The sequence below is a fragment of the Heloderma suspectum genome, chromosome 3 (genome assembly GCF_057233095.1).
Source record: "Heloderma suspectum isolate Gila_16-S chromosome 3, 16-S_ref, whole genome shotgun sequence".
Lineage (NCBI taxonomy): Eukaryota > Metazoa > Chordata > Lepidosauria > Squamata > Helodermatidae > Heloderma > Heloderma suspectum.
The window spans coordinates 121,016,091-121,042,949 of NC_139460.1; the positions used below are offsets into that span (position 1 = coordinate 121,016,091).

The 26,859-nt window shown below is 43.9% G+C and overlaps 1 protein-coding gene across 2 annotated transcripts in view; it reads left to right on the forward strand.

Annotated features, from left to right (window-relative positions):
* Positions 1-3,280: 3,280 nt before the first annotated feature.
* The window catches only part of TUBGCP5 (tubulin gamma complex component 5), a 41,090-nt gene continuing 17,511 nt past the window's right edge, over positions 3,281-26,859 (forward strand). For both annotated transcript variants that reach the window (XR_014789190.1, XM_084844312.1), the window contains exons 1-11: positions 3,281-3,552; positions 17,360-17,413; positions 17,498-17,606; positions 20,435-20,531; positions 20,837-20,913; positions 23,573-23,708; positions 23,982-24,096; positions 24,673-24,762; positions 25,530-25,623; positions 25,865-26,111; positions 26,227-26,429. Coding sequence is in view for 1 of the 2 variants with exons in the window: in XM_084844312.1 (XP_084700438.1) it covers positions 3,368-3,552; positions 17,360-17,413; positions 17,498-17,606; positions 20,435-20,531; positions 20,837-20,913; positions 23,573-23,708; positions 23,982-24,096; positions 24,673-24,762; positions 25,530-25,623; positions 25,865-26,111; positions 26,227-26,429 (1,407 nt within the window). In the remaining variant the exon portion in view is untranslated. The remainder of the gene's footprint in view (positions 3,553-17,359; positions 17,414-17,497; positions 17,607-20,434; positions 20,532-20,836; positions 20,914-23,572; positions 23,709-23,981; positions 24,097-24,672; positions 24,763-25,529; positions 25,624-25,864; positions 26,112-26,226; positions 26,430-26,859) is intronic.

The following is a 26,859-nucleotide window of genomic DNA, read 5'->3' on the forward strand; positions in this document are numbered from 1 at the left end:
CTTGTAGGATTTTGAGCATCACCTTGCTGGCATGTGAAATGAGTGCAATTGTGCGGTAGTTTGAACACTCTTTGGCGTTGCCCTTCTTTGGAATTGGAATGTAGACTGACCTTTTCCAGTCTTGAGCCACTGTTGAGTGTTCCAAATTTGTTGGCATATTGCGTGCAGCACTTTATCACCATCATCTTTTAGGATTTTAAATAGCTCAGCTGGAATACTGTCATCTCCGCTAGCTTTGTTGTTAGTAATGCTTCCTAAGGCCCACTTGACTTCACTCTCGAGGATGTCCGGCTCAAGTTCAGTGACCGCACTATCATGGCTATCAGGAACATTAAGATCTTTCCTGTATAGTTCTTCTGTGTATTCTTTCCACCTCTTCTTAATCTCATCTGCTTCTGTTAGGTCCCTGCCTTCTTTGTCCTTTATCATGCCCGTCTTTGCACAAAACGTTCCCTTGAGAGCTCCGATTTTCTTGAAGAGATCTCTAGTCTTTCCCATTCTGTTGTTTTCTTCGATTTCTTTGCATTGTTCATTTAAGAAGGGCTTCTTGTCTCTCCTTGCTATTCTCTGGAACTCTGCATTCAGCTGGATATATCTTCCCCTTTCTCCCTTGCTTTTCGCTTCCCTTCTTTCCTCAGCTACTTATAAAGCCTCCTCAGACAGCCACTTGGCTTTCTTGCATTTCTTTTTCTTTGGGACGGATTGAGTTGCTGCCTCCTGAACAATGTTACGGACCTCCATCCATAGCTCCTCAGGCACTCTGTCTATCAGGTCTAATCCCTTAAATCTATTCCTCACCTCCACTGTATATTCATAAGGGATATGATTTAGGTCATACCTGAATGGTTTAGTGGTTTCCCCTACATTCTTCAATTTAAGCCAAAATTTTGCAACCAGAAGCTTATGATCTGAGCCACAGTCAGCTCCAGGTCTTGTTTTTACTGACTGTATAGAGCTTCTCCATCTTTGACTGCAAAGTACATAATCAATCTGATTTCGATATTGATCATCTGGTGATGTCCATGTGTAGAGTCGCTTCTTGTGCTGTTGGAAAAGAGTGTTTGCTATGATCAGCGTGTTCTCCTGGCAAAACTCTATTAGCCTTTGTCCTGCTTCATTTTGTACACCAAGGCCATGCTTGCCTGTTATCCCGGTGATTTCTTGACTTCCTACTTTAGCATTCCAATCCCCTATGATGAAGAGGACATCTTTTTTTGGTGTTAGTTCTAGAACCGATCAACCTCAGCTTCTTCGGTATCAGTGGTTGGGGCATAGGCTTGAATTACTGTGATGTTGAATGGTTTGCCTTGGATTTGTACCGAGATCATTCTATCGTTTTTGAGATTGTACCCCAGTACTGCTTTTCCCACCATTTTGTTGACTATGAGGGCTACTCTATTTCTTCTCAGGGATTCTTGCCCACAGGAGTAGATATGATGGTCACCTGAATTAAATTCGCCCATGCTTGTCCATTTTAGTTCGCTGATTCCCAAGATGTCGATGTTCAATCTTGCCATCTCATGTTTGACCACCTGCAGCTTACCTTGATTCATTGATCTTACATTCCAGGTTCCTAAACAATATTGTTCTTTACAGCATCAGACTTTCTTTTTACCACCGGACACATCCACAGCTGAGTGTCCTTTCGGCTTTGGTCCAGCCGCTTCACTCTTTCTGGCGCTACTTGGAAATACCCTCCGCTGTTCCCCAGTAGTATATTGGACACCTTCTGACCTGAGGGGCTCATCTTCCGGCATCATATCTTTTAGCCTTGTAATACGTTCCATGGGGTTTTCTTGGCAGGAATACTGGAGTGGGTTGCCATTTCCTTCTCCAGTGATTATGGTAGACACAAGCAATCTGGAAGGGTGTAACGCAGATGCAACCTCACATCATGTGCAGCAGGGATCCCTCCTCCAACTTGCAACACTAGCAACATGAACTGCCCGCAATTTTTTAAAAAAAGAACAACCCCCCCCCCACTGCTGTAAATACTAGCACTCCAGGCCTACTGTTGCAGAGAGGAATGCCCTGCAAGCTACTTTGTGGGAAGAGCCTCCACTCCCACTCAGAGAGAATCCTAGTCATGTGTCCTCTTTTACAGAGGACAATCTTCTAGTTTCAAAGTGTCCTCTGTTTGAAGGGCTGTCCAGTCCAAGTATGACTTAAAGATATAGAACCATCAGAAGGGTTAGCAGGGGCCCTGGAATTGCCTCTCAACAGTTAGCATCTGAACAGCAGACTGAGCAAGGCGCGCAGTGTGGTCTTCCACACTGTGATGAGATGTAATGCATTTCTATTTTAATTATAATTATTATTTCTAAATTTGCAACTGTGTGTGTCTGTGTGAATTAGCATATGCAAATTTTACGGAAATTGCTGTCCTCTTTTTTGGTGATGCATGTCCTCTTTTTCGGCAGTTCCTAAGTGGCCAGCCTGAGGGAACGTCCTCTTCTGTCTTCCACAATACTCATGTAATGGTGTGTCATAAACTATAGCTAGCATACACCAAGTGACTTGCCTCACCAAAGATTTATATGAATTGTGGAGGGGGACTTGTTATTTGAAAACATCTGCTGCTCCTGGAAACAAAATTTTACCGTGCAATCCTCTGCATGTCTTCTCAGAGGTAAGTTTAATTCAATGAACGCAATGGGACTTACTCCGAGGTAAGATATGCAAGGGTAGGCAACCTGGTGCCCTCCAGATGTTTGAACTAAAAACCCCATAAGCCCTAACCAGCATGGCCAATAGTCAGGGACTGTGGGGGTTGTAGTCCAAAACATCTGGAGGGAACCAGGTTACCTATCCCTCTATCTTCCATCGGTTTCCCAAAGTTCTAGTAAAGCTCACCATAGTAGGAACAAGACAGGAACCGAAACAGATGTAGTTTTGTTTCTTTTAAAATTAACATCTAAGGGCGTAATCCTATGCATGTGTCGATAGGGGGAAAAAAAGCCTACAACTCCCACCATTCCCCAGCCAGGTATGCTGGCTGGGGAATGCTGGGAGTTGTAGGGCTTTAATGTGTCCAAATATGTATAGGATTGCGCTCGAAGATTTATTTTATTTTATTTTTTGCAAAAACGCGATCCGACGGAAATCTTCTATCAAAACTTACGCGGCTCAGAAAAACTCTTCCCCAAGCATAAGATGATGATGATGATGATGATGATGGCGGCGGCTTGGCGGCTGCACATGCGTGGAACCCCTCAGCGAGCTCTCCCCGCTTCCCCCAGAGACTCCAGAAATAAGCTCTCGCGGCATTGTAAAGTCTTGCGAGACGTGATGTATGATGGCGACCGAAACAGACTGAGGCGCCGACAGGTTCCTAATATAAGGAAGGGCTTCTTCTCTTTTGGCGGTGATGGCGGCGGCGGCGGCGGCGACGACGACGACGACGACTCCGCCGGCGCACTGGAGTCGTTTTGAGCAGGAGCAAGACGTGTCCGTGTGGGAGCTGATCCGGCGAGTAACGGGCCTGAACGAGCGCAGGAGGGACGAGGCTGGCCACTGCCAGGCGGCGCGGAACTTCGCTTGGTCCAACTTCAGGTCCGTTAGCCGGCCTCGGTGGAAGGAAGGGGTTGTCTCGGACCGGACCTGGTGGTGGGGTCTGGGGAGAAGAGAAAGGCGCGAGGCAAGCTCTCTGGGTAGTATCCAATGTTAGTCCTGTATAGAGTAGACCCATTAAAAGGAACGAGGGTTTATTTTAGTCATTCGTCATGACTAACTTCAGCCCCATTAATTTCAGTGGGTCTACTCTGTGTAGGACTAACATTGGATACTACCCTCTGTGTACGTGGAGGGCGGCTGTGAGAGCCCTGTTATTGCCCGTGGCTATGATAATAGCCGTTGAGAAGAGGCCCACTCTGGCCAATGATGAAGGAGAACATGCTCCCCGAGAAGTGATTAATTAATTTATTTATTTCTATACCGCCTGACAGCCGAAGCTGTCTGGGTGGTTCACAAAAATTGGAACCAAAGAGCACGCAATAAAACAATATAAAGTATATAAAACATTAAAACCACAGTTTAACCATACAACCAGAATGAAACCTAGCAGCAATGCAGAGATTTAAAATACAGATTTAAAACAGCAAAGCTAGAAGTCTAGAAAGCTAAAATGCCTGGTAATAAAATGAAAAGGTCTTCACCTGGCACCAGAAAGAATACAGTGTAGGTGGCAGGCGAACCTCACTAGGGAGCTCATTCCACAGATGGGGTGCCACAGCAGAAAAAGCCCTCCTCCTAGTAGCCACCTGCCTCACTTCCGATGGCAGGGGCTCATGGAGAAGGGCTGCTGAAGATGATCTTAAGGTCCGGGCAGGCACATATGGGAGGAGGCGATCCTTCAGATAACCTGGCCCCAAGCCATTAAGGGCTTTGGTAATACCAGCACTTTGAATCGGGCCTTGAAATGGACTGGGAACCAGTGCGGCTGGAAGAGTACTGATGTAATATGAGCTCGCTGGCCAGTTCCTGTTAACAATCTTGCTGCCCTATTTTGGACCAGCTGAAGTTTCTGGACCGTTTTCAAAGGCAGCCCCACATATAACACTTTGTAGCAATCCAGATGAGAAGTTATCAGAGCATGGATAACTGTAGCTAGGCTATCTCTGTCCAGATAAAGGCGAAGTTGTTATACCAGCCTAAGCTGATAAAAAGTGTTCCATGCCACTGAGTTCATCTATGCCTCAAGTGACAGTTATGGATCCAAGAGCATCCCCAAACTATGAACCTGATCTTTTAGAGGGAGTGCATCCCCTTCCAGAACAGATTGAATATCACCTAGCCGGGAGGACGAACCACCCACTAACAGTACTTCTGTCTTGTCTGGATTGATTCAGTTTGTTGGCCCTCATCCAGTCCATTACCGTGCCCAGGCACATGGCTTGGTGATTGCTTGTTCATTTATACACTGTATTTTTAATCTGCCCAATAACAAATATTATCTGGGTGGATGACACATGGTTGAAATGATAAAATGGAGGACAAATGGTTGAAAGGATAAAATACAATGCAGAGTAACAAACAGCACAGTGGCCTATATGCTTGATTTATTTATTTAGTTACTACACTTAGATCCCACTTTTCTTTTATCATTTATTTATTTATTTATTTATTTATTTCATTTCTATACCGCCCAATAGCCAAAGCTCTCTGGGCGGTTCACAAAAACTAAAACCAAACAACACACAATAAAACAATTTAAAATATATAGAACATTAAAACCACAATATAACAATACAACCACAATAAAACCTAGCAGCAGTACAGGAGTTTAAAATACAGATTTAAAACAGCAAAGATAAAAAATTTAGAAAGCTAAAATGCCTGGGAAAATAAAAAGGTCTTCACCTGGCGCCGAAAGGAGTACAATGTAGGCGCCAGGCGAACCTCACTAGGGAGCTCATTCCAGAGCCGGGGTGCCACAACAGAAAAAGCCCTCCTCCTAGTGGCCACCCGCCTCACTTCCTTTGGCAGGGGCTCACGGAGAAGGGCCGCTGATGATGCTCTTAAGGTCCGGGCAGGCACATATGGGAGGAGGCGATCCTTCAGGTAACCTGGCCCCAAGCCGTTAAGGGCTTTGAATGTTAACACCAGCACTTTGAATCGGGCCCGGAAATGGACTGGCAGCCAGTGCAGCTGGAAAAGTACTGGCGTAATATGAGCTCGCAGGCCAGTCCCTGTTAACAATCTTGCTGCCCTATTTTGGACCAGCTGAAGTTTCCGGACCGTTTTCAAAGGCAGCTCCACGTATAACGCATTGCAGTAATCCAGACGAGAAGTTATCAGAGCATGGATAACTGTAGCTAGGCTATCTCTGTCCAGATAAGGGCGTAGTTGGTATACCAGCCTAAGCTGATAAAAAGTGCTCCGTGCCACTGAGTTCACCTGTGCCTCAAGTGACAGTTCTGGATCCAAGAGCACCCCCAAACTACGAACCTGATCTTTTAGGGGGAGTGCAACCCCCTCCAGAACAGATTGAATATCACCTAGCCGGGCAGACGAACCACCCACTAACAGTACCTCCGTCTTGTCTGGATTGAGTTTCAGTTTATTAGCCCTCATCCAGTCCATTACCGTGCCCAGGCACTGGTTCAGAACAGCCACTGCCTCACCTGGTTTTGATGAGAAAGAGAGGTAGAGCTGGGTGTCATCCGCATATTGGTGGCACCTCAGCCCACACCTCCGGATAACCTCCCCCAGCGGTTTCATGTAGATGTTAAACAGCATGGGGGATAGAATAGAGCCCTGTGGAACCCCATGGCACAATTGCCATGGCACAGAGCAATAATCCCCCAGCACCACCTTCTGGAATCGGCCATCCAAGTAGGAGCGGAACCACTGTAGTGCAGTGCCTCCAACTCCCAACCCAGACAACCTATCCAGAAGGATACCATGGTCGATGGTATCGAAAGCCGCTGAGAGGTCCAGGAGAATCAACAGGGTCGCACTCCCCCTGTCCCTCTCCCGGCAGAGGTCATCCCACAGGGCGACCAAGGCAGTTTCCGTTCCAAAACCAGGCCTGAAGCCTGATTGAAATGGATCTAGATAATCCGTTTCATTCAAGAGTGCCTGGAGCTGTCCTACAACCACCCGCTCAAGCACCTTGCCCAGGAAGGGGATGTTGGCCACTGGCCTATAATTGTTAACATCCTCTGGGTCCAGGTTAGGCTTTTTCAGGAGTGGTCTAATTACTGCCTCTTTTAAAGCAGCAGGCACCACTCCCTCTCTCAAGGAGGAATTTACAACCTCCTGGACCCAGCCGGACAACCCCTCCTTGTTTGATTTAATAAGCCATGAAGGGCAAGGGTCAAGCACACAAGTGGCTGATCGGACTTGGCCAAGCACCTTGTCCGCATCCTCAGGCCTCAGTAACTGAAACTCATCCAATAAAACTGGACCAGACGGTGCTCTGAACGCCTCTACCAATGGAACTGCATTAATGGTGGTGTCCAATTCATGACGAATCTGAGCGACTTTATCCTCAAAGTGCCGCGCAAACTCGTCACAGCGTGCTACCGAGGGTTCCACCGTCTCTCTCCCTGGCCCAGAATGTAAGAGGCCGCGAACCACTCGGAAAAGCTCCGCCGGACGACACTGAGAAGATGCAATGCTGGTGGAAAAGAACTGCCTCTTTGCCACCCTCACCGCCACAGAGTAGGCTCGATAGTGGGCTCTTACCTGTGTTCGGTCAGACTCAGCACGAGTTTTCCTCCACCTGCGTTCTAGCCGTCTCCCCTCTTGCTTCATTGCCCTCAGCTCAGGTGTATACCAAGGAGCTGGCCGGGCTCTGCTCAGAGGGAGAGGGCGCTTGGGTGCGATCGTGTCAACCGCCCGAGTCATCTCTGCATTCCACAGAGCGACCTGGGCTTCGACAGGAGCACCAGCCATACCAGCAGGAAAATCCCCCAGAGCCCTCTGGAATCCATCGGAATCCATTAATCTCCGGGGGCGGACCATTTTAATAGGTCCCCCACCCTTGCAGAGGGGAAAGGCCGCCAGGAGTCTAAACCTCAGCAGGAAGTGATCTGACCATGACAAAGGGACAGATGTTAATTCCTCTACTTTCAGATCACCATCCTCCTGCCCAGTCGAGAAAACCAGATCAAGCGTGTGTCCTTTTATATGCGTTGGGCCGATGACATGTTGGGACAGCCCCATGGTTGTCATGGCGGCCATGAAGTCCTGAGCCACCCCGGATACAGCGGCCTCGGCATGGAAGTTGAGATCCCCCAGGACCATCATCCTGGGGGTCCTCAACACCAAGTCCGAGACCACCTCCGTCAGCTCAGGCAGGGAGTCCGATGGGCAGCGGGGTGGGCGGTACACCAACAGAATCCCTAATCTGTCCCGGGTACCCAACACAAGGTACAGACACTCAAGATCTGCACTCGAATGAGCAGGAAGCCTGGAGAGGGAGATTGAATTCCTATAGACCACGGCAACCCCCCATCCCCGACCCTCAAGTCGGTGTTGGTGCTGCACTGAGTACCCAGCAGGGCACAGCTGGGAGAGAGTGACCCCTCCCAGTTCCCCCACCCAGGTCTCAGTAATACATGCCAGGTCAGCCCCCTCATCCACAATCAAATCATGGATGAGGGAGGTCTTATTTTGGGCCGACCTGGCATTCAGCAGCAGCACCACCAGACCCGAGGGCAGACTGGTAAGGCTGCCAGGAACCATCAGGTTGGGGGAAGAACCAGAAGAGGGGACAGCTGTAAGGTGTCTAGCCCCTCTTCTCCTCAGCTGGCCTGTTAATCCCCCAACGCCATACCTCCCCCTGCCCGTGACCACAGTTATGGTGGCACCTCCCCCACCCCCTGAGTTGTCCAATAGTCCTCCCAGGCACATATTAAAATATTAAGATATAAAATATACAACAGTTTAAAATAATATAAAAGAGATAAAAGAGAACAGCAGCGAAGAAGGAGCAGATAGTCCACGTTTGCCCCTTTCCCTGGTCTTTAAAGCTGCTGCCCTCTGCTGCTGCTGCTATTTGCTGCTGGTGTTGTGGCTGCTGGTGTCTCTGGAGAGGCAGGTGGGTAGATCTTGCGACTCCAAGTGCAACGCTAAGTGCGCACTTAGCGTCGCACTTGGCGCGACACCGAGGCGCTGCCTCTGGCAGCCCCGCCTTAAGTACCTGTGGGCAGGGGCAGAAGCAGGCTCAGGCTCAGGATCCCCCGGTGCAGCTGCTGGCTGGTCCTCCTTCCCCAGGCTCCTTCCCGAGCAGCCTCTGGCAGCCCCGCCTTAAGTACCTGTGGGCTTATCATGGAACTCAAGGTACCCTATGTGTGGTTCTCAGGTCTTCAGTCTAGACCTATTTAGCTTCACCATGGTGGGGCTGTGTCATATATGCTGCCAGACCATGCCCTGGATTTGGTTCTCCCCTGTTGCTTGTCTTCCTGTGTCAGATGGGCCAGAGATATACTGTAGCTGAACAGTATATTTAAAAAAGGCATGGGTGACATAGCTGTTGTCCATGAATTTGTCTAATTCTCATCCCCCCCCCCCCCCGAAGTTATCTAAGGTACTGGCCATCTCTACATCATGTGGCAATTAATTCTATATGTTAATTATGAACTAGGTGAATCATTCTTTGTACTTGCTCTGAACCAGCTGCTGTTGATTTCTTTGGCTCACCCTCAGTGTTTTGAAAAATACTTTTTTTATATTCACTTTTTCACACCATTCATAGTTTCTATGAAATGCTATTGCTTTCCCTTGCAATCTGAAGCATGTTTGTGTACTCGAGTCAGAAGTAAGTTTTATATTTCAGTATATTGTGGAGTATACTGGGGGATTCTCAAATGCAGGAACAGGATGCATATACTTGTGGGCATACACTAGCATAACATTCATCAAGTTAAAGGGTTTAACAGTTCTAGGTTGTTCAGTTGTCTTAGCCTTGCTTCTCCAGTATTTTCATGCTTATAGCTGTAACTGAGGGTCTGTAAAAAAATTACAGCTGTGCTGTGGGAGTGTCTTTTCCAATTTAATTCTGTAGTGCAAGTATGTGTAAAGGCTGGTCTTTAATGCAAAATTGTCATCATCTCACCAATCCTGGCCAGGCAGTGACTTTATGGGTAAAGCCAATCACATGGATTCATAACATAAAGTTGTGGGCCTTTGAACAAGTACAGATGTGTCATAGGATGAGCCCATGGAGAAGCAGGTCCTATAGTGCAGTTGAATTTTTAAAGAGTTATGTGGCATTCCTGCCTATTACCAGTGAGAATACCTTCTCCATAAGGCCTTTCCCACTGCAAGCAACACCCCCCCCCCCCCCAGTAACGCTGCCACCAGGACCTTTAAGGTCAGGTTCAACCCTTTACTCTGTCCTTGAGCTATGAGGACACACTTGCTTTTTTTCTGTAACCTGTATAATTTCCTTTATTACTTTAAACCATACGTAGCCAAGAGCAGAAGGTGTAGGATTTTATAAGACAAAGAAATCTTTAAATATAACAATATGTTCAACAGTAAACATCTGTTTACTGAAGCTTTAAAAATTTAAAGCCTCTATGTATATCCCCTCATACACATAAATCCTCTCTCCCTCTCTCTTCAATCTAACTCTTCCCAGACCCAAGACAAATCCTATCTCTCACAAACCCCCTCTCTCTGATCTATTCCCAAACAAATGCTATCCTAAACAGTTTATTTTACAAATGCAATCAAACCCTATCTCTCTGATCTAATCCTTCCTAAACCTTATCTGTCTTACACAAGCACAGCACCCAGCTTATATATCACACACACTTCACACACCCCTCACTCAGCCAGTCATCTCACATATGCTAATACCCCATTCCGCCTGTCGCTCATCCCACTCTCACCCTAGATATACTCACCATAAAATACAGAGTCATAACAGGAATACATCTAGTACCACAAATTTATAATATATGTACATATAATGTCACAAGGTACCTAGGGGAGAGTAACAAGGTGCTAGTCAACATTGGCAAGGTAAAGCATAAAGTAGCTGCACTGCTCATTGTACGGGAAGGGAAATACTCAGGTTTATAACCTGTATAAGCAGCGTTGTGGCATGGTAGAGCGCAAGTGTCAGAGTTGAAAGCGAGGCATAAGGCCACATAGAAAAACGTTTTGGAGGTATAAACGAAGATAATATTGAGGATCATCTGCTCTGTTCACTATCTCTTCCCTTCTCTTCTCTTTTCCTTTTTAAATGTCCATCTACATGATCCTGCCTTTCTACTCATTTAATTTAATCTTTGTTGGTATGGATATATGAATTGGTGTACAATGGTGGTTGATTGCACAACACCCAAATAGTTTAACTGGGAGGAACTTTAATTGGAAAAACTGGGATTGTAAGGACAGTGTTGAAGGGAAGGGGAGATGAAAATGCAGATAAAGAATAAAACTGTTTTAAACAAATGTGTATTGATATTAAATTATTTTAAAGTAATGTTTGTGCAAGGTAAGGCAGGAGGTCCGAGGTGTACACAGTAGTTCTAATTCCCATGAGCAAAATGTGGATCAGCCTGGCAGTTAGCCGTATTCCCAGGATAAGTGGCCTGTTGGATCTACATTTAAGAGTGCTCTTTAACACATGGAGGCAGGCAGCCTAATGAACATGCTGTGAACTGGTAATGGTTTTGTCAGGGTGGAAACTGAGCCCATAGAGCCCCAGAACAGTTCTGATTCTGAGGAAGAACAGCAATCCATGGGAGAGGAGTTTGCTCATCTCTCACAAGCACAGCAGCTGGCAGAGGTTCCTCCTGCCACCATTCCTGGGATAGATAGTGACCCTGGCAGTGAGAGAGCGCTGGAGGGGAGCTTGCTGGACGCTCGGTGCAGACGCAGGGAGCAACGACAGGTGGAGGGCGCCGAAAGGAGGTGTTCTGCTTGTTTGGTGCTCAAACAACGGTCGCGTCCCGAGGACCCAAGGGAAAGAGGGAGGGTCTCTCCATAGCCCATAAGTTCAGAGTCTTCCCATGGTTCCCCTTCAAACAGGGACCAACTGCCTTACCTAGAGCTTAGTCTACTCTGCTATCTTTCCCCAGTGCTGTTCCTTGCTTAGTCGCTAGTGATTAGTATCTGTAAGAGCCATAAAGTAATAAAGGAATAAAGCCTTGGAAAGAATCCTCGTCATCTGTGTCCTGATTAGTTATTGGAGGGGACAGCAAGAGGCGGCTAGGGCGCTCCTGACAGGTTTTTTTGTACTTACTACAAACGTGAACTTATTAGCCTAAGTTCTGATGTTGCTGTGTTTAACGGAGTAAATGTTCATTTGCTGTTTGGATTTGTTCCATCCGGATACCGACATCTACCTTCTTAGTAATTCAAGTCTCCCTGTCCTGTTATGGATTTTTCTTCCCCTTCCTTCTTGGCCCTAGAGAATGAGAGATTCCAAATAGGTAAGGTGATACTTTGGGCCAATTGTGTAATTTTATTCATCACCCAAGTTTTCATAATCGGATAGTTTAATCTAGAAAGTATTAAGCATCCCCTTACCTAATTTATTTTTCTCCATTGCCATCTCTGCACCCACAGTACTTCTTTTGATTTAAGACTGATGCTTGTTGGACAAGTTTCTGAAGTGGCCAGTGACTGCCTACATATGGAAGAATTGTCAGCATTGCCTGTCCTTGTAATGTTCTAGGGATGAATGTGTAATCAGGACTTCACAGGAGTCTAGGGTCTTCAAGAATGTGCCTGTAACTAATTCGAACAACTGTTTCTATATGTATGGATAATTTTACATTTTCATTTCATGAGTGAGAATGTTATGTTGGATTCAGCTCTATTCTAGTCTGTCTTTAAAGTCTGCTTACTACTTCAGCTTCTTCATGGTATAACTGTGAAACCTCCAGAGCAGCAGCTATAGTTGTGCTATTACAATGCTCATTTCACTTCAAATTCATGCTTGAAAGATACAGAGCACAGATGTTGTTGTTTATTCGCTTAGTCGCTTCCGACTCTTCGTGACTTCATGGACCAGCCCATGCCAGAGCTTTCTGTCAGCTGTCGCCACCCCCAGCTCCCCCAAGGTCGAGTCCGTCACCTCCAGAATATCATCCATCCATCTTGCCCTTGGTTGGCCCCTCTTCCTTTTGCCTTCCACTTTCCTTAGCATCAGCATCTTCTCCAGGGTATCCTGTCTTCTCTTGATGTGGCCAAAGTACTTCAGTTTTGCCTTTAATATCATTCCCTCAAGTGAGCAGTCTGGCTTTATTTCCTGGAGTATGGACTGGTTTGATCTTCTTGCAGTCCAAGGCACTCTCAGAATTTTCCTCCAGCACCACACAGTTCAAAAGCATCTATCTTCCTTCGCTCAGCCTTCCTTATGGTCCAGCTCTCGCAGCCATAGGTTACTATGGGGAATACCATTGCTTTAACTATGCGGACCTTTGTTGTCAGGGTGATGTATCTGCTCTTAACTATTTTATCAAGATTTGTCATTGCTCTCCTCCCAAGAAGTAAACGTCTTCTGATTTCCTGGCTGCAGTCAGCGTCTGCAGTAATCTTTGCGCCTAGAAAGACAAAGTCTGTCACTGCCTCCACGTTTTCTCCCTCTATTTGCCAGTTATCAATCAAGCTGGTTGCCATAATCTTGGTTTTTTTGAGTTTAACTGCAACCCAGCTTTTGAACTTTCTTCTTTCACCTTTGTCAGCAGGTTCCTCAGCTCCTCCTCGCTTTCAGCCATCAAAGTGGTATCATCTGCATATCGGAGATTGTTAATGTTTCTTTCAGCGATTTTAACTCCAGCCTTGGCTTCATCAAGCCCAGCACGTCGCATGATGTGTTCTGCATACAGGTTGAATAGGTAGGGTGAGAGTATACAACCCTGCTGTACTCCTTTCCCAATCTTAAACCAGTCCGTTGTTCCGTGGTCTGTTCTTACCGTTGCTACTTGGTCGTTATACAGATTCCTCAGGAGGCAGACAAGATGGCTTGGTATCCCCAGCCCACCAAGAACTTGCCACAATGTGTTATGATCCACACAGTCAAAGGCTTTAGAATAGTCAATAAAACAGAAATAGATGTTTTTCTGAAACTCCCTGGCTTTCTCCATTATCCAGCGGATATTGGCAATTTAGTCTCTAGTTCCTCTGCCTTTTCGAAACCCAGCTTGTACATCTGGCAATTCTCGTTCCATGAATTGCTGGCGTCTACCTTGCAAGATCCTGAGCATTACCCTACTGGCATGTGAAATAAGTGCCACTGTTCGATAGTTTGAACATTCTTTGGTGCTTCCCTTTTTTGGTATGGGGATATAAGTTGATTTTTTCCAATCTAGTGGCCATTCTTGTGTTTTCCAGATTTGCTGGCATATGGCATGCATCACCTTGACAGCATCATCCTGCAAGATTTTAAACAGTTCAGCTGGGATACTGTCATATCCTGCTGCCTTGTTATTAGCAATGCTTCTTAAGGCCCATTCAACCTCACTCTTCAGGATGTCTGGCTCTAGCTCACTGACCACACCGTCAAATCTATCCCCGATATTATTATCCTTCCTATACAGATCTTCCATATATTCTTGCCACCTTTTCTTGATCTCTTCTGCTTTTGTGAGGTCCTTGCCATCTTTGTTTTTGATCATACCCATTTTTGCCTGGAATTTACCTCCGATGTTTCTAATTTTCTGGAAGAGGTCTCTTGTCCTTCCTATTCTATTATCTTCTTCTGCTTCCGTGCATTTCTTGTTTAAAAATAATTCCTTATCTCTTCTGGCTAACCTCTGGAATTTTGCATTTAATTGGGCATACCTTCCCCTATCACTGTTGCCTTTTGCTTTCCTTCTTTCTTGGGCTACTTCCAGTGTCTCAGTAGACAGCCATCTTGCCTTCTTGGTTTTCATTTACTTTGGGATTTTTTTTTGTTGCCGCCTCCTGAACAATGTTGCAAACTTCTGTCCATAGTTCTTCTGGGACCCTATCTACTAAATCTAGTCCCTTAAATCTATTCTTCACCTCCACTGCATAGTCATTAGGAATATTCATGAGCTTATATCTAACTGATCTGTGGGTCTTCCCTATTCTCTTTAGTCTGGTTCTAAATTGTGCAATAAGAAGTTCGTGATCTGAACTACAATCAGCTCCAGGTCTTGTTTTTACCAACTGTATAGATGTCCGCCACTTTTGGCTACAAAGGATGTAGTCAATCTGATTTCGGTGTCGACCATCTGGTGAAGTCCATGTATAAAGTTGTCTTTTAGGTTGTTGGAAGAGAGTGTTTGTTATGCACAGTGAGTTGTCTTGGCAAAATTCGATCAGCCTATATCCCGCTTCATTTTATTCTCCCAGACCATGCTTGCCTGTAATTCCAGGTGTCGTTTGACTACCCACCTTAGCATTCCAGTCTCCTGTAATGAAAATAACATCTCTTTTTGGTGTATTATCCAGTAGGTGCTGCAGAACTGATCTACTTCTGCTTCTTCATTATCTGTGGTTGGGGCATATATTTGGATCACTGTGATGTTGAATGGCTTACCCTGAATTCGAATTGAGATCATTCTGTTGTTTTTTGGATTGTATCCAAGCACTGCTTTAGCCACTTCATTATTAATTATGAAGGCTACTCCATTTCTTCTGTGGTCCTCTTGTCCACAGTAGTAGATCTGGTGGTCATCTGATGTGAAGTGGCCCATTCCAGTCCATTTCAATTCACTGACACCCAGAATGTCTATATTTAATCTTGACATCTCCCCAATAACCACATCCAATTTGCCCTGGCTCATACAGTCGGGGCCAGTAATACTGGAACAAGGATAACTGTTTTGGAAGTTGGCCTCTGTATACCACCACACTGAAGTTGAAAGGAAACACACTCAGATGGGAGCGAAGTCAGGACTTTCTGCTGTAATTCAAGGGGTCTGACAAAAGTGGGGCGCTAACCATTCAGGAAGGACAGCCAGTGGCATACACACACACCCATCGTTGGCGGCTCATAAGTAATTGAACGAATGGCTGACAAGCAGCTGCATGGCCAGGTGTGGCCTGTTTCCTGGGTACCCCATGACCAATCAAACAGATAAAAGGCCTGGAAGTGGTTCTGAGTGTTACATTTGGTAGCTGTTCACTGGAACTCCCAACATGAGGTCCACAGAGGTGTCCATGCGAGTGAAGGAGGCCATCATTAGGCTGAGGAAACAAAATAAACCCATCAGAGAGATAGCAGAAACATTGGGAGTGGCCAACACAACAGTTTGGAACATCCTGAAAAAGACGGAATTAACTGGCAAGCTCAGCAACAGCAAAAGGCCTGGAAGACCACGGAATACAACTAAAGTGGATGACCGCAGAATTCTGCTCATGGTGAAGAGGAACCCTTTCATAACATCTAGCCAGGTCAAGAACGCTCTTGAGGAGGTAGGCATGTCATTGTCAACATCTACAGTCAAGAGACAGCTTTATGAATGTAAATACAGAGGCTTCACAACAAGGTGCAAACCACTGGTAACGCTCAGGAACAGAAAGGCTAGATTAGCCTTTGCCAGCAAACACCTAAAGAAGCTTGCCCAGTTCCGGAATAAGATTCTTTGGACTGATGAAACCAAGATTAACTTGTACCAGAATGATGGGAAGAGAAAAGTATGGAGAAGGAAAGGAACAGCTCATGATCCAAAGCAGACCACATCATCTGTCAAATCTGGTGGAGGCAGTGTTATGGCCTGGGCATGTATGGCTGCCAATGGAGCCGGGTCACTGGTGTTTATTGATGACCTGACTGCTGATAAAAGCAGCAGGATGAATTCTGAAGTGTATAGGGCTATACTTTCTGCTCAGATTCAGCCGAATGCTGCCAAACTGACAGGATGCTGCTTCATATTGCAAATGGATAATGACCCAAACCTTCCAGCAAAAGCTACCCCAGAGTTTCTGAAGGCAAAGAAGTGAGATGTTCTTCAATGGCCAAGTCAGTCACCTGATCTCAACCCAATAGAGCATGCTTTTCACTTACTGAAGGCAAGACTGAGGGCAGAAAGACCCACAAACAAGCAGCAGCTGAAGGCAGGTGCAGTGAAGGCCTGGCAAAGCATCTTGAGGGAGGAAACTCAGCATTTGGTCATGTCCATGGGTTCCAGACTTCAGGCGGTCATTGACTGCAAAGGATTTTTATCCAGGTATTAAATAAAGGTGATCCTTAAGTTTGAAATGATGTTGGTTTGTTCCATTACTTATGAGCCACCAACGATGGGTGTGTGTGTGTATGCCACTGGCTGTACTCCCTGAATGGTTAATGCCTCACTTTTGTCAAACCCCTTGCATTACAGCTGAAAGTCCTGGCTTCGCTCCCATCTGGGTGTGTTTCCTTTCAACTTCAGTGTGGTGGTATACAGAGGCCAACTGCCAAAACAGTTATCTTTGTTCCAGTATTTCTGGCCCTGACTGTAGATCTTACAATCCAGGTTTCTGTAGTGTGTTGATCTTTTGAAAAAAGCACAAATAACTAAATGCTAAATCATTCTCTCTATTTCTGATGTCCAGGTGAGTGCCATTGTTTAGGTAGTCAAAACTGCAGCACCCACGTGCAAGGGGCAGCTATCAGCAGAGCTGGAGGAAACCTGAAGTTTGCAAAAGAACAAAAAAAGTTAGAAAAAATCTCTAAAGGGGGAGCCCCAAAACAGCCTAATGACTGAGTATGCTGAATGGTTGAGTGCCTGTTGTTGAGGTGGGGGTGGGAGTAGATTATCCCGGATGAGGGCATGTCTAGACTGAAGCAGTGAACAGGAGTACTCTACACTGCAATATTTTGTTGCAGGTCCCACTTGTATACCATGCACAAAAACTGCTGGAAAAGTAAACTGCTTGACTGATATCTTCCTCAACACATTTTGATATATGTGACGCAAAACCTATCACTTTTCCCCCCTAGATTTCATCGATTTCTTGATGTCAGTAGTCATAAAGTGGAGAAAATAATACAGGGGTAAGAGTTTACTATTCTTATGATATTGGACTTGTTCTTTTATTTTGGAACATTCATTGATGAGCCCTCAATCTTTTAACATAGAATTTATGAAAAGCTGGTTGTTCACTCAGACCTTGTTAAAGCTGCAAGCTGGAAGAGACTAACAGAAGAGTTTCTGAATTTGCCTCTTCCAACCATTGAAGGAACAAAGGTATGCAGTTTTTAGGACATAGCTTTCAGTTGTTTCTTTCTTACATTTGTTCTGATGCTTGTTCTTACTCTGGAACAAATAATTTGCACCCTGTCAGGTTTTTTTAAACCTTTCTTTGCTGCATTCTTTAATACCAGGGGTGTAGTGGTGGCCGGCTGTGCCGGGGATTTGCTCCAGCATCTTTTTTGAAGCCAGCCCCCAGCCAGGTCCGCAGTCTGCTAGGGAAGGAGGAGGGAGCAGAGGGACTGCGGGTGGCTGCCTCTTGGCTGCCTCTCCTCTACTACTCAAAGCCAGCCAGGCAAAGGCAGCAAATGAGTGAGGGAGCCTAAGGGAGCTCTGCAGCCTCCTCTCACCCCCCCCCATTCTCCTCGTCAGCTCTTGGCTTCTTTGCCCGTCCCTGTTCCGTGCCTGCGTGCCCAGCGCTGTCCTTGTCTCCTGCAACACCGGCCACCTGTTCAGGGCTTCTGCTGCTGGTCACAGCAGCAGTGGGGGGCGGGGGGAGGCGCTGCCACCATTATTTACTTATGGGGCAGGGCAGGTGGTTGGTTGTGCCAGTTTTTAGGATTTATCACACAATCCTATGCATGTTTACTCAGAAGTCAGTCCCACTATGTTCAATTGCCATTTGGGCTTTCTCCCAAGTAAATGTGTGTAGGACTGCAGCCTTAGCTGCCTTCCCAAGATCTCTGCAAATTTAATTCGAAATAAATACCGATTGGATTGCACTGTTAATTCTTGAACATTAATTTCTATTAATTAATAGAATGCAACCTGCTATGTATCTATGAATCTATTAATGCAACCTGCTCTGTCAGCTACACTTTTTGGTACAAAGTTGGCATGTATCTGGGCAAACAAACCCTGGTGGAGGGAAGGGAAACAGAAAAAAATCAGTTGCGGGGAGAAGAGAAAGAAGGTAGGGGGTGTGTGTGTGTGTGGGGGGGGGTTCAATCTAGCTGCATGTGTGGACGTTTCTCTTGCGGGATGGGAAGCTTAGGGCAGGCTAATGGGTTATGTTGGGGTGCTAAGGCAGTGTGCAAGGGGGATGTTTAAATGAGAAGGGATCTGTCCATGAGGGTTGAGTTGAGAGGGTGAAGCTTCCATAGAGTATCATATTTTGAAAACCTAACATGTTTGTGTGTGAGTGAGTGGGTGAAAGATTAACACTCCTGCATTTTTTCTCAGACGTGCAATTGAAATACCCCTGCCTTACCCTCAGCTGCACTGTTTTTGGATCCCAGTTGAAGGCTGTATATCTTACAGGGTTGTACAATCTTAGAAGGGGGCATGGCTGTGACTGTCATGAAGGGACCCTGCACTTCTGAATTTGCCACTACACTACTGTTTAATACTGAAGTATTGTATAGTATTGTATGTGTGCATTACTAGGTGTCTGCATATTATTTCTATGTAGCCCATTAGATACTTAATAGTGCAAATAGGAGGCATACAGCACTACAGTCCAGTTGGAATAAATATTTTTGATATGCTAGCATCAGAGTTTGCAAAGGCTGTTGTGGTGAGTCTTATCAAGCATAGTTAATAATATATTGAAAAGGAAAAGAGCAGGGCCATTTTGTACATTGAGATTTCCAAAGGAGGAATCATCTGCAAAAGGTTGCAGATTGTTCTATTGGCACCCAGTACCAATGAAAGCTGGGAAGCATGAAGCTACCAGTTTTACACTGATGGAGATGTAGACAAAGCAGGCTCATATGATTTCTTGATACAATTTATAAATGGGGATGTAGTGAGTATTGGGATAGTCATCAGAGTACTTGTATCTCTATAGGAGGACCAGCTGATACTTTGAGAACTCCAGCAATAGATCAGGAGGTTTTCAGAATATGAAGAAACCACAATATTTCACTTAGTTGGGAAAGCATGTTACAGTGCAATCCTATGCATGCTTACTAAGAGGTATGTCCCACTGAGTTCAATGGGGCTTACTTCCAAGTAAGTGAATATAGGATTGCAATGTAAGAGATATATATTCTGCAGGTAATTTTCTACATATGACTAGGTTTGTGCTCAAATTTATATCTGGGTAAAACAAAGCAAGTCCCTTGGGGTGTTCGGATGATTGGGGGTGGGGGTAAAAGAAGCCATTGTGGCTTCTCACCCTGTCCCTGCACATGGCGTGCCCATGGCTGTCGTTTACATAATCACCCATGCTGCAGCACGGGTTGGCAAGTTGTCTGAACCTGACACATGGCATGATGGGGGTGGCTTCATACCTACCCTATAACCCCTACTGTGAGTCGTGGGTCAGACGGCATGCCAACCCATGCTGCAGCGCAGGTAATTATGTAAATGATGGGCAGGCGCACACAACACATGGGGGCGGAGGGAAAAGCCACAATGACTTATTTTACCCCCATCATCATCTGAATCTAGCTTCTGTATTCTTGCCAAAGTTGTTTATCCTCAACACAGCAAGCATTTTATGCTTTTTAAAAAATGTGAATGTTCTGACCAGTGTTGGGATGTGAATTGATAGAATAGTTGAAGTTTACCATTACACTTTTAAGGCAGATTCCAGTAAAGTTTATCTGACTCTAATCAACTTGGGGAGATTAAATGCTCTTATTCTGAAATAGAGACCTCAGCTAATTGAAATACACTGTTACGTACACTGGTGTTTTATTTCCTGTGTGAGTTTGTATCCTGATTATGTTCTTGTTCCTGTTAATATATGTGATAAACTGAAGCTGCTATTTTGCCCTTCTAAATATACTATTGTACTAGAATTCAAGTCTGTTCATTTCCTTAACTATTAACAAATGTATTCCCTTTGCTAAATTACTACTTGGTTTTTTGTGTTTTAGACAGATACCCATTATGCCATACTCTCTCTTCTGCTATGCTTGTCTGATTCTCCTTCCAATACCAACTATGCAGAAAAGCCAAGAGAGAAAGAAGTGGGTAGGTTTTAGTATATTACACATATTGATAGTATCCTGGAAACCAAGTGATGTTCTGCCACTTTTGAGATCTTATATAACATCTTTGTTAAACTCATATCAAGGTCTCTTTTATTTTGTGAGTTGTTATTAGGTTGTCCATGTATGCTGAAACTTTACTAGTGTTTAGTTTTTTTTTAAATCCCTCAGCGTAGCGGTAATTCAGCCTACATACATAATCCTCCTGTGCTTAGAAGGAATGTGATGGGGAGCCATTGAAGAGGCAATTGAAAGTTATAGCTTTTGATGTGTGTGGTTTTTTCCTAGAAAAAGAAGAATTTGACTGGGGAAAATACTTAATGGAAGGTGAAGAATTTGACTTTGGTCCTGATTTAGAAACACCAGTAAGTAATACAGAACAGTGCTTTATAAAATTACAGGATAAATTGGCAAAAACTGACAAACTGTTTCTGTACTCCTTAATCTTCTGCTAATCTCTGTGCCTTTTACACTGGCAGTGATCCACTTTTGGTAGTGAAAACCTATTGCCAATTTAGAAATGGCTTTGCCTTTTTCTTAGTACATTTTTACATTCCTTTTTATATAATGCAGTATGATTACAATTAATTTCAGTACCATTTTTGAGACTTGGTACTTGCAATTCTCAGGTCTGAAGAGCTGTGGTAGCTGTAGCTCCTTTTGCTAATATGTTGGACAGAGACATTGTCAGAAAACCTTTCCTTCAACACTCTGGCTTCTGTATAAGGACAGAGTAGGGTTGCTCCACCCAGTTGCTTCTGTGGTTCTAAAAATCTCATAGGATACAGGCAGAAAGGACTGTTGCTGTCTCTGCTTCTGGTAGTACCAAGTTGCAAGCTGGGGCTATTGCTGTTGTGATGGTGCTGAGATTCTAACTCACTGTGCCAGGATAGTAGCTCAAAGCGTTCATAGAATCATAGAACAGTAGAGTTGGAAGGGGCTTACTAAGCCATTGAGTCCAACCCCCTGCTCAATGCAGGAATCCAAGTCAGAGTATCCCTGACAGATGGCTGTCCAGCCTCGTCTGGAATGCCTCCAGTGTGGGAGAGCCCACCACCTCCCTAGGTAGTTGGTTCCATTGTTGTATTGCTCTAACAGTCAGGAAGTTTTTCCTGATGTTCAGCTGGATTCTGGCTTCCTGCAACTTGAGCCCATTATTCCGTGTCCTGCGCTGTGGGATGATCAAGAAGAGATCCTGGCCTTCCTCTCTGTGACAACCTTTCAAGTACTTGAAGAGCGCTATCATATCTCCCCCCAGTTGAATGATGACATTCAAAAATGTTGAAGAGCACTGGGCCCAGGATGGAACCCTGCAGTACCCCACTCGTTACCTCTCCCCAGTTGGAGAAGATCCCATTGATAAGCACTCTTTGAGTCCGATTCTGTAGCCAACTGTGGATCCACCGGATCGTTGTTTCATCTAGCCCACTTTGAGCTAGTTTGTTCATCAGGATATCATGGGGCACTTTGTCGAAAGCTTTGCTGAAGTCAAGGTATATGATGTCCAAAGCATTCCCATAGTCCACAAGGGAGGTTACTTGATCAAAAAATGAGATCAGATTTGTCTGGCAGGACTTGTTTTTGACAAATCCACGTTGGCTTCGAGTAATCACTGCATTGTTTTCAAGGTGCTTCCAGATGGATTGCTTTATCATCTGCTCCATAATTTTCCCAGGGATTGATGTCAGACTGACTGGTCTGTAGTTCCCAGGTTCCTCCTTTTTACCCTTTTTGAAGATAGGCACAGCATTAGCCCTCCTCCAGTCATCTGGCACTTCCCCTGTCCTCCATGATTTCTCAAAGAGAATAGACAGTGGTTCTGAGAGTTCTTCTGCCAGTTCCTTTATTACTCTAGGATGCAGTTCATCTGGTCCTGGAGAGTTGAACTCATTCAAAGTAATGAGGTGTTCCTTGACCATATGCCTATCGATCTCAAGCTGCAATCCTGCCCCTTCAACCTGTACTTCGCTTCTGCCAAGGGGGTCATAGACCCTCTTTTGGGAGAAGACTGAGCAAAAGTAGGAATTGAGCACCTCTGCCTTTTCTTTGTCCTGTGTTATCATTTTGCCATCCTCATTTAATAGCTGAACCACCATTTCTTTCCTCTGTCTTTTACTATGCACGTAGCTGAAGAAAGCCTTTTTGTTGTTTTTAGCATCCCTCGCTAACCTCAGCTCATTCTCAGCTTTAGCCTTCCTGACACCATCCCTGCAATTCTGTGCTACCTGCCTGTACTCTTCCTTTGTTACTTAGCCTTCTTTCCACTTCCTATATGTGTCCTTTTTTGTTTTCAGGTCATCCCTGAAAACAAAAAAGTTGAAGGTTGAACTACTATAATATAATCCATGGATGAGGTCATCCCTGAAAACAAAAAAGTTGAAGGTTGAACTACTATAATCTAATCCATGGATGGGTAACTTACAGCTCTCCAAATGTTTTGGCCTACAATTCCCATCTGTCTTAGCCAATAGTGAGGGACGTCGGGAGTTGTAGGTCAGAACATCCAGAGGGTAACATGTTGCCACAAAACATCCAAGAGGGCCCATTCCTGATCTAAAGTAACAGTTCTGGATCAGTGTAACTGTTGTAAATGTACAACTGTAACTGTACCTTTGTGGGGGAATAGGTCTGTCTGTGGCTATTTGCCATAATATCTAAGAATGGAATCTGCATGTTCTGGGGCAGGTATGAATCTTATTGCGTGGTAGGGCAAATTGTCATCATCATTATGCTCTGCTGGTAAGCTTTTCTGTGACATCTGGCTGACCAGTGTCCTGGCCTAGATGGAACTTTTAGTCTAAATTAGAATGGTAATTATGTTTTTATGGTGTTTGCTAGTAGAACTTGTGAAAGAAGCCATTTTTAATATGTTGAATTGTGATCTGATTTAGATGCTAGATCACACTGTAATATATTTCTTACTGTCTAACTGTGTTACAATAACCCTTTTAATCTGGCAGAATGCATTGTAGGTTTCCCATCTGTCTTGCATTAAAATATACCTTATGAGTTAATATTTTACAGGAGTGGTCTGACATAAGCGATGATGAAGAGGATACTGAACCTTTGAGTAGGGAAGACTCTGGCATTCAAGTGGACAGGACACCACAAGAAGATCAGGATCAAAACAAGAAGTCGGCATCTCATGTCACCTGGAAAGGTTTGTTTTCTGAAGCTTGCTTCATTTTGGTAGGATCTTTACATCAGACTGGAGCATGTCAGTAATTGTCATCTGGTAATTGCAGTGTCTCCTTATTCTCCAACTTCTGGACACTCTTCAGCGGTAGCCCACTTAGAAATTCAAGCTTCCAAGTTTGACTAGAACTGATAGCGATACTAGCTTGCATTCTAAAATTATTTAGATTTATTTGTGTGACCATATATGGGAAATTTTCCCTTTTCTGAAACTTTGCATGAAATTCCTTATCTACAGGTGAACCTGATGCACGTACCTGGCTGGAGCAACATGTAGTTGCTCAATACTGGACCGGCAGAGTTTTTCGTTTTCCCCATAGTTTGCATTTTCATTCCAATTTAGCTGCTGTATGGTAAGTAGCTAAGAAAATTTTGCATTGGAAGGATATAATTCTTGATGAAAATGACTGTCAATCCACTCTAATATCTAGAAACTCTTTTCTGGATCTCATTGCATGCCATAAAATGCTACGTTGAGTTTATTCTTCCTGTTATCCTATACTCATCCATCCCCTTATTTTGTGGAGGGTAAATGTGTGTTATGATGGTAAAACTGAATTAAAAATTATTACCAAGAATGCTTCAATTTCTGGAACTATTATGAAAGATTTTGAAGGATTACAAAACATGAACTTTGCTATTGTATGTAGTAAAGGTGTTTAAAGGTGACATATGGAAATTGTCGTCTTAGTACAGTGTGCAATTCTGGGATGAAGTGATATATCTTTACAATAACAATTCAAAGAGTTTTTCAGGCTAGGAATACAGAGTCATTTATATCTCATGTGGTTATGACTAATTGTTTTTTTCATTATGTAGTTCCATAAATCTATTGGAGCTGCAAGAGAAGTGAGCACAAGGAATAAAATTTGGTGTTCTTCACTGGTAATGTTCAGTTGTTAAAAACACTAATGATTTTTTCCCTTTAGGGAGCAGCACTTATATAATAGTGATCCCTTATATGTGCCAGAAGAAAGAATTATTGTCACTGAAACGCAGGTCATTCGTGAAACAATTTGGTAAGTAACAAGCTCAGAGGAGTTTCCATTTGAGATCTGTTTAGTATTTTGTTGAATAATCTTAACTATCTGGAAGTCTTTATGTGTAATATTCAAATTCAGAAATGTGGTCATGCTGTTCCTTATTTAAACAATATCAGCCATAATAATTCTGGTTTTGATGCTTCTTATTTCTAATGCAATATCCTGAAAAGGAATTTAGTGCTCTTGAAATAACACTTAGAATTTGTGTGTGTGTCTCAAATTAATAGCTGCAGGAGTGCTCCTGACAGGGCTTTACTGCCTTTCTTGTGCAAATGTCATTAACTTTAGTGTGGCACTTGCTAGTGGGAGGTATAATGAAAACTGCATTGCCCAAAATAAATGACTGAGGAATAATGAGTTTTATAACAAGAATTATGTCACAACTTTTAAAAACAAGCACCTTCTTAATGCAGTTGACAAATCACTTACTTGCAGTGCACCCTGTAAAGTTGAGTCCAGTTCATGAAATGCTGACAGAGGAAAATTACCACAATTGTGGACAGCTACAATATTACTTAAACATGCCACCGGTTCACCAATACATAGGTGTAATAAGCCAATGGTATCTGTTGAAATCTGGGGGCCTTGCACAGGTCTAATGTTCATCTGGAGTCCTCTGGAATACATCCTGTGTTTTTTGTGTGTATAACATTATTGCTTGAATTTTAAAAGCAAGGTTGTGCAAGTCCATTTTATACATGCTAACTCTGTTTGTTTGTTCAGTTGTATATTTACTTTTACAGGCTTCTTTCGGGTGTGAAAAATCTCTTTATATTTCAACTGAATGAGGGAAATATTACTGTGAGAAATGACATCATGGTAACCCATTTGACCCATGTAAGTTAAGCGATCAACCTAGATCTGATCAGTAATCAGGTGCAAAGAGAGCCTGCTTTTGGTGCATGGAATGTATGTAAAAGATGCTAAATGATTGTACATTGGACTGTTAATATAAGAAGAAGCTTGCTTGCTTGCTTGCTTCCTAAAAGCTGCAGTGAAAGCAGTTTGTAGCTCTAGATTTCATAAATGGCTTAACTTTTGTTAGAAGACAATACTAACAAATCTTAATTTTTTGTAGAACTCATTGCGATCAATGCTGGAGCGAATAGCAGCATATGGGCAAGTTGTATTTAGGTTGCAAAAGTTTATTGATGAAGTCATGGGTCATAGCTCAGAAAGTGGAATACATGGAACCATGTCCACTCCCAAGAAATCTGCAGAAGCCCCATTTAGAACCTATCAAGCTTTCATGCGAGCCCTCTATAAATATTTCATTAGTTTCAAAGAGGAACTTACTGAAATTGAAAGATGCATAATCAACAAAGGTAAAATGCTTTGCATTATAATAAAACATTTGTGTAAATCTTAATCTGTTGTGAAGGTACAAGCTCTGTGCCAATAATTGTATTATAAAACATGAATCTGTATTGTCTTTTACAGACACGACAATCACTCTTTCCATAGTCATGGATAAGTTGTCACATCGACTAGCACAGCTGAAGGTACTTCATAAAGTTTTTAGCACTGGAGTTGCAGAAGTACCACCTGATACTCGCAATGTTGTAAGAGCATCTCATTTGCTTAATACACTGTACAAAGCTATTCTTGACTATGATAACGTTGGAGAAGCCTCTGAACAGACGGTATGTAGAAGCTCGTATTTAACTGTGGTCCTTATAGGAAAAATAAGCTATTGCTTCTGTCAATTGAAGATCAGATTTATAAGTTCTTGGTTTCACAATTATCTATTGCAGTGTCTCCCTATTTTCCAACTATTGGCAGTACAGAAGTATAAATCTTTGGACTACTGATTGGGATACTTAAGACTAGGAATACATTACAGGCAGTTATGCACTTAAGGCAGCAATCCTGTGCATGTTTAAACAGGAAAAAAGTCCTTCAACTCAAGCATTCCCCAGCCAGCCATTAAAAACAATGACAATTCCCTGGTATGCAACTAACTGTAGCTTGGTGGAAGACATTGTTTGGTAGATTATTTCTAAATGTAGTCAGGATGCAAAGGATCATGAATGGTATTATACATGGCAGCTTTTCTGCTCCTCCATTCTGGTA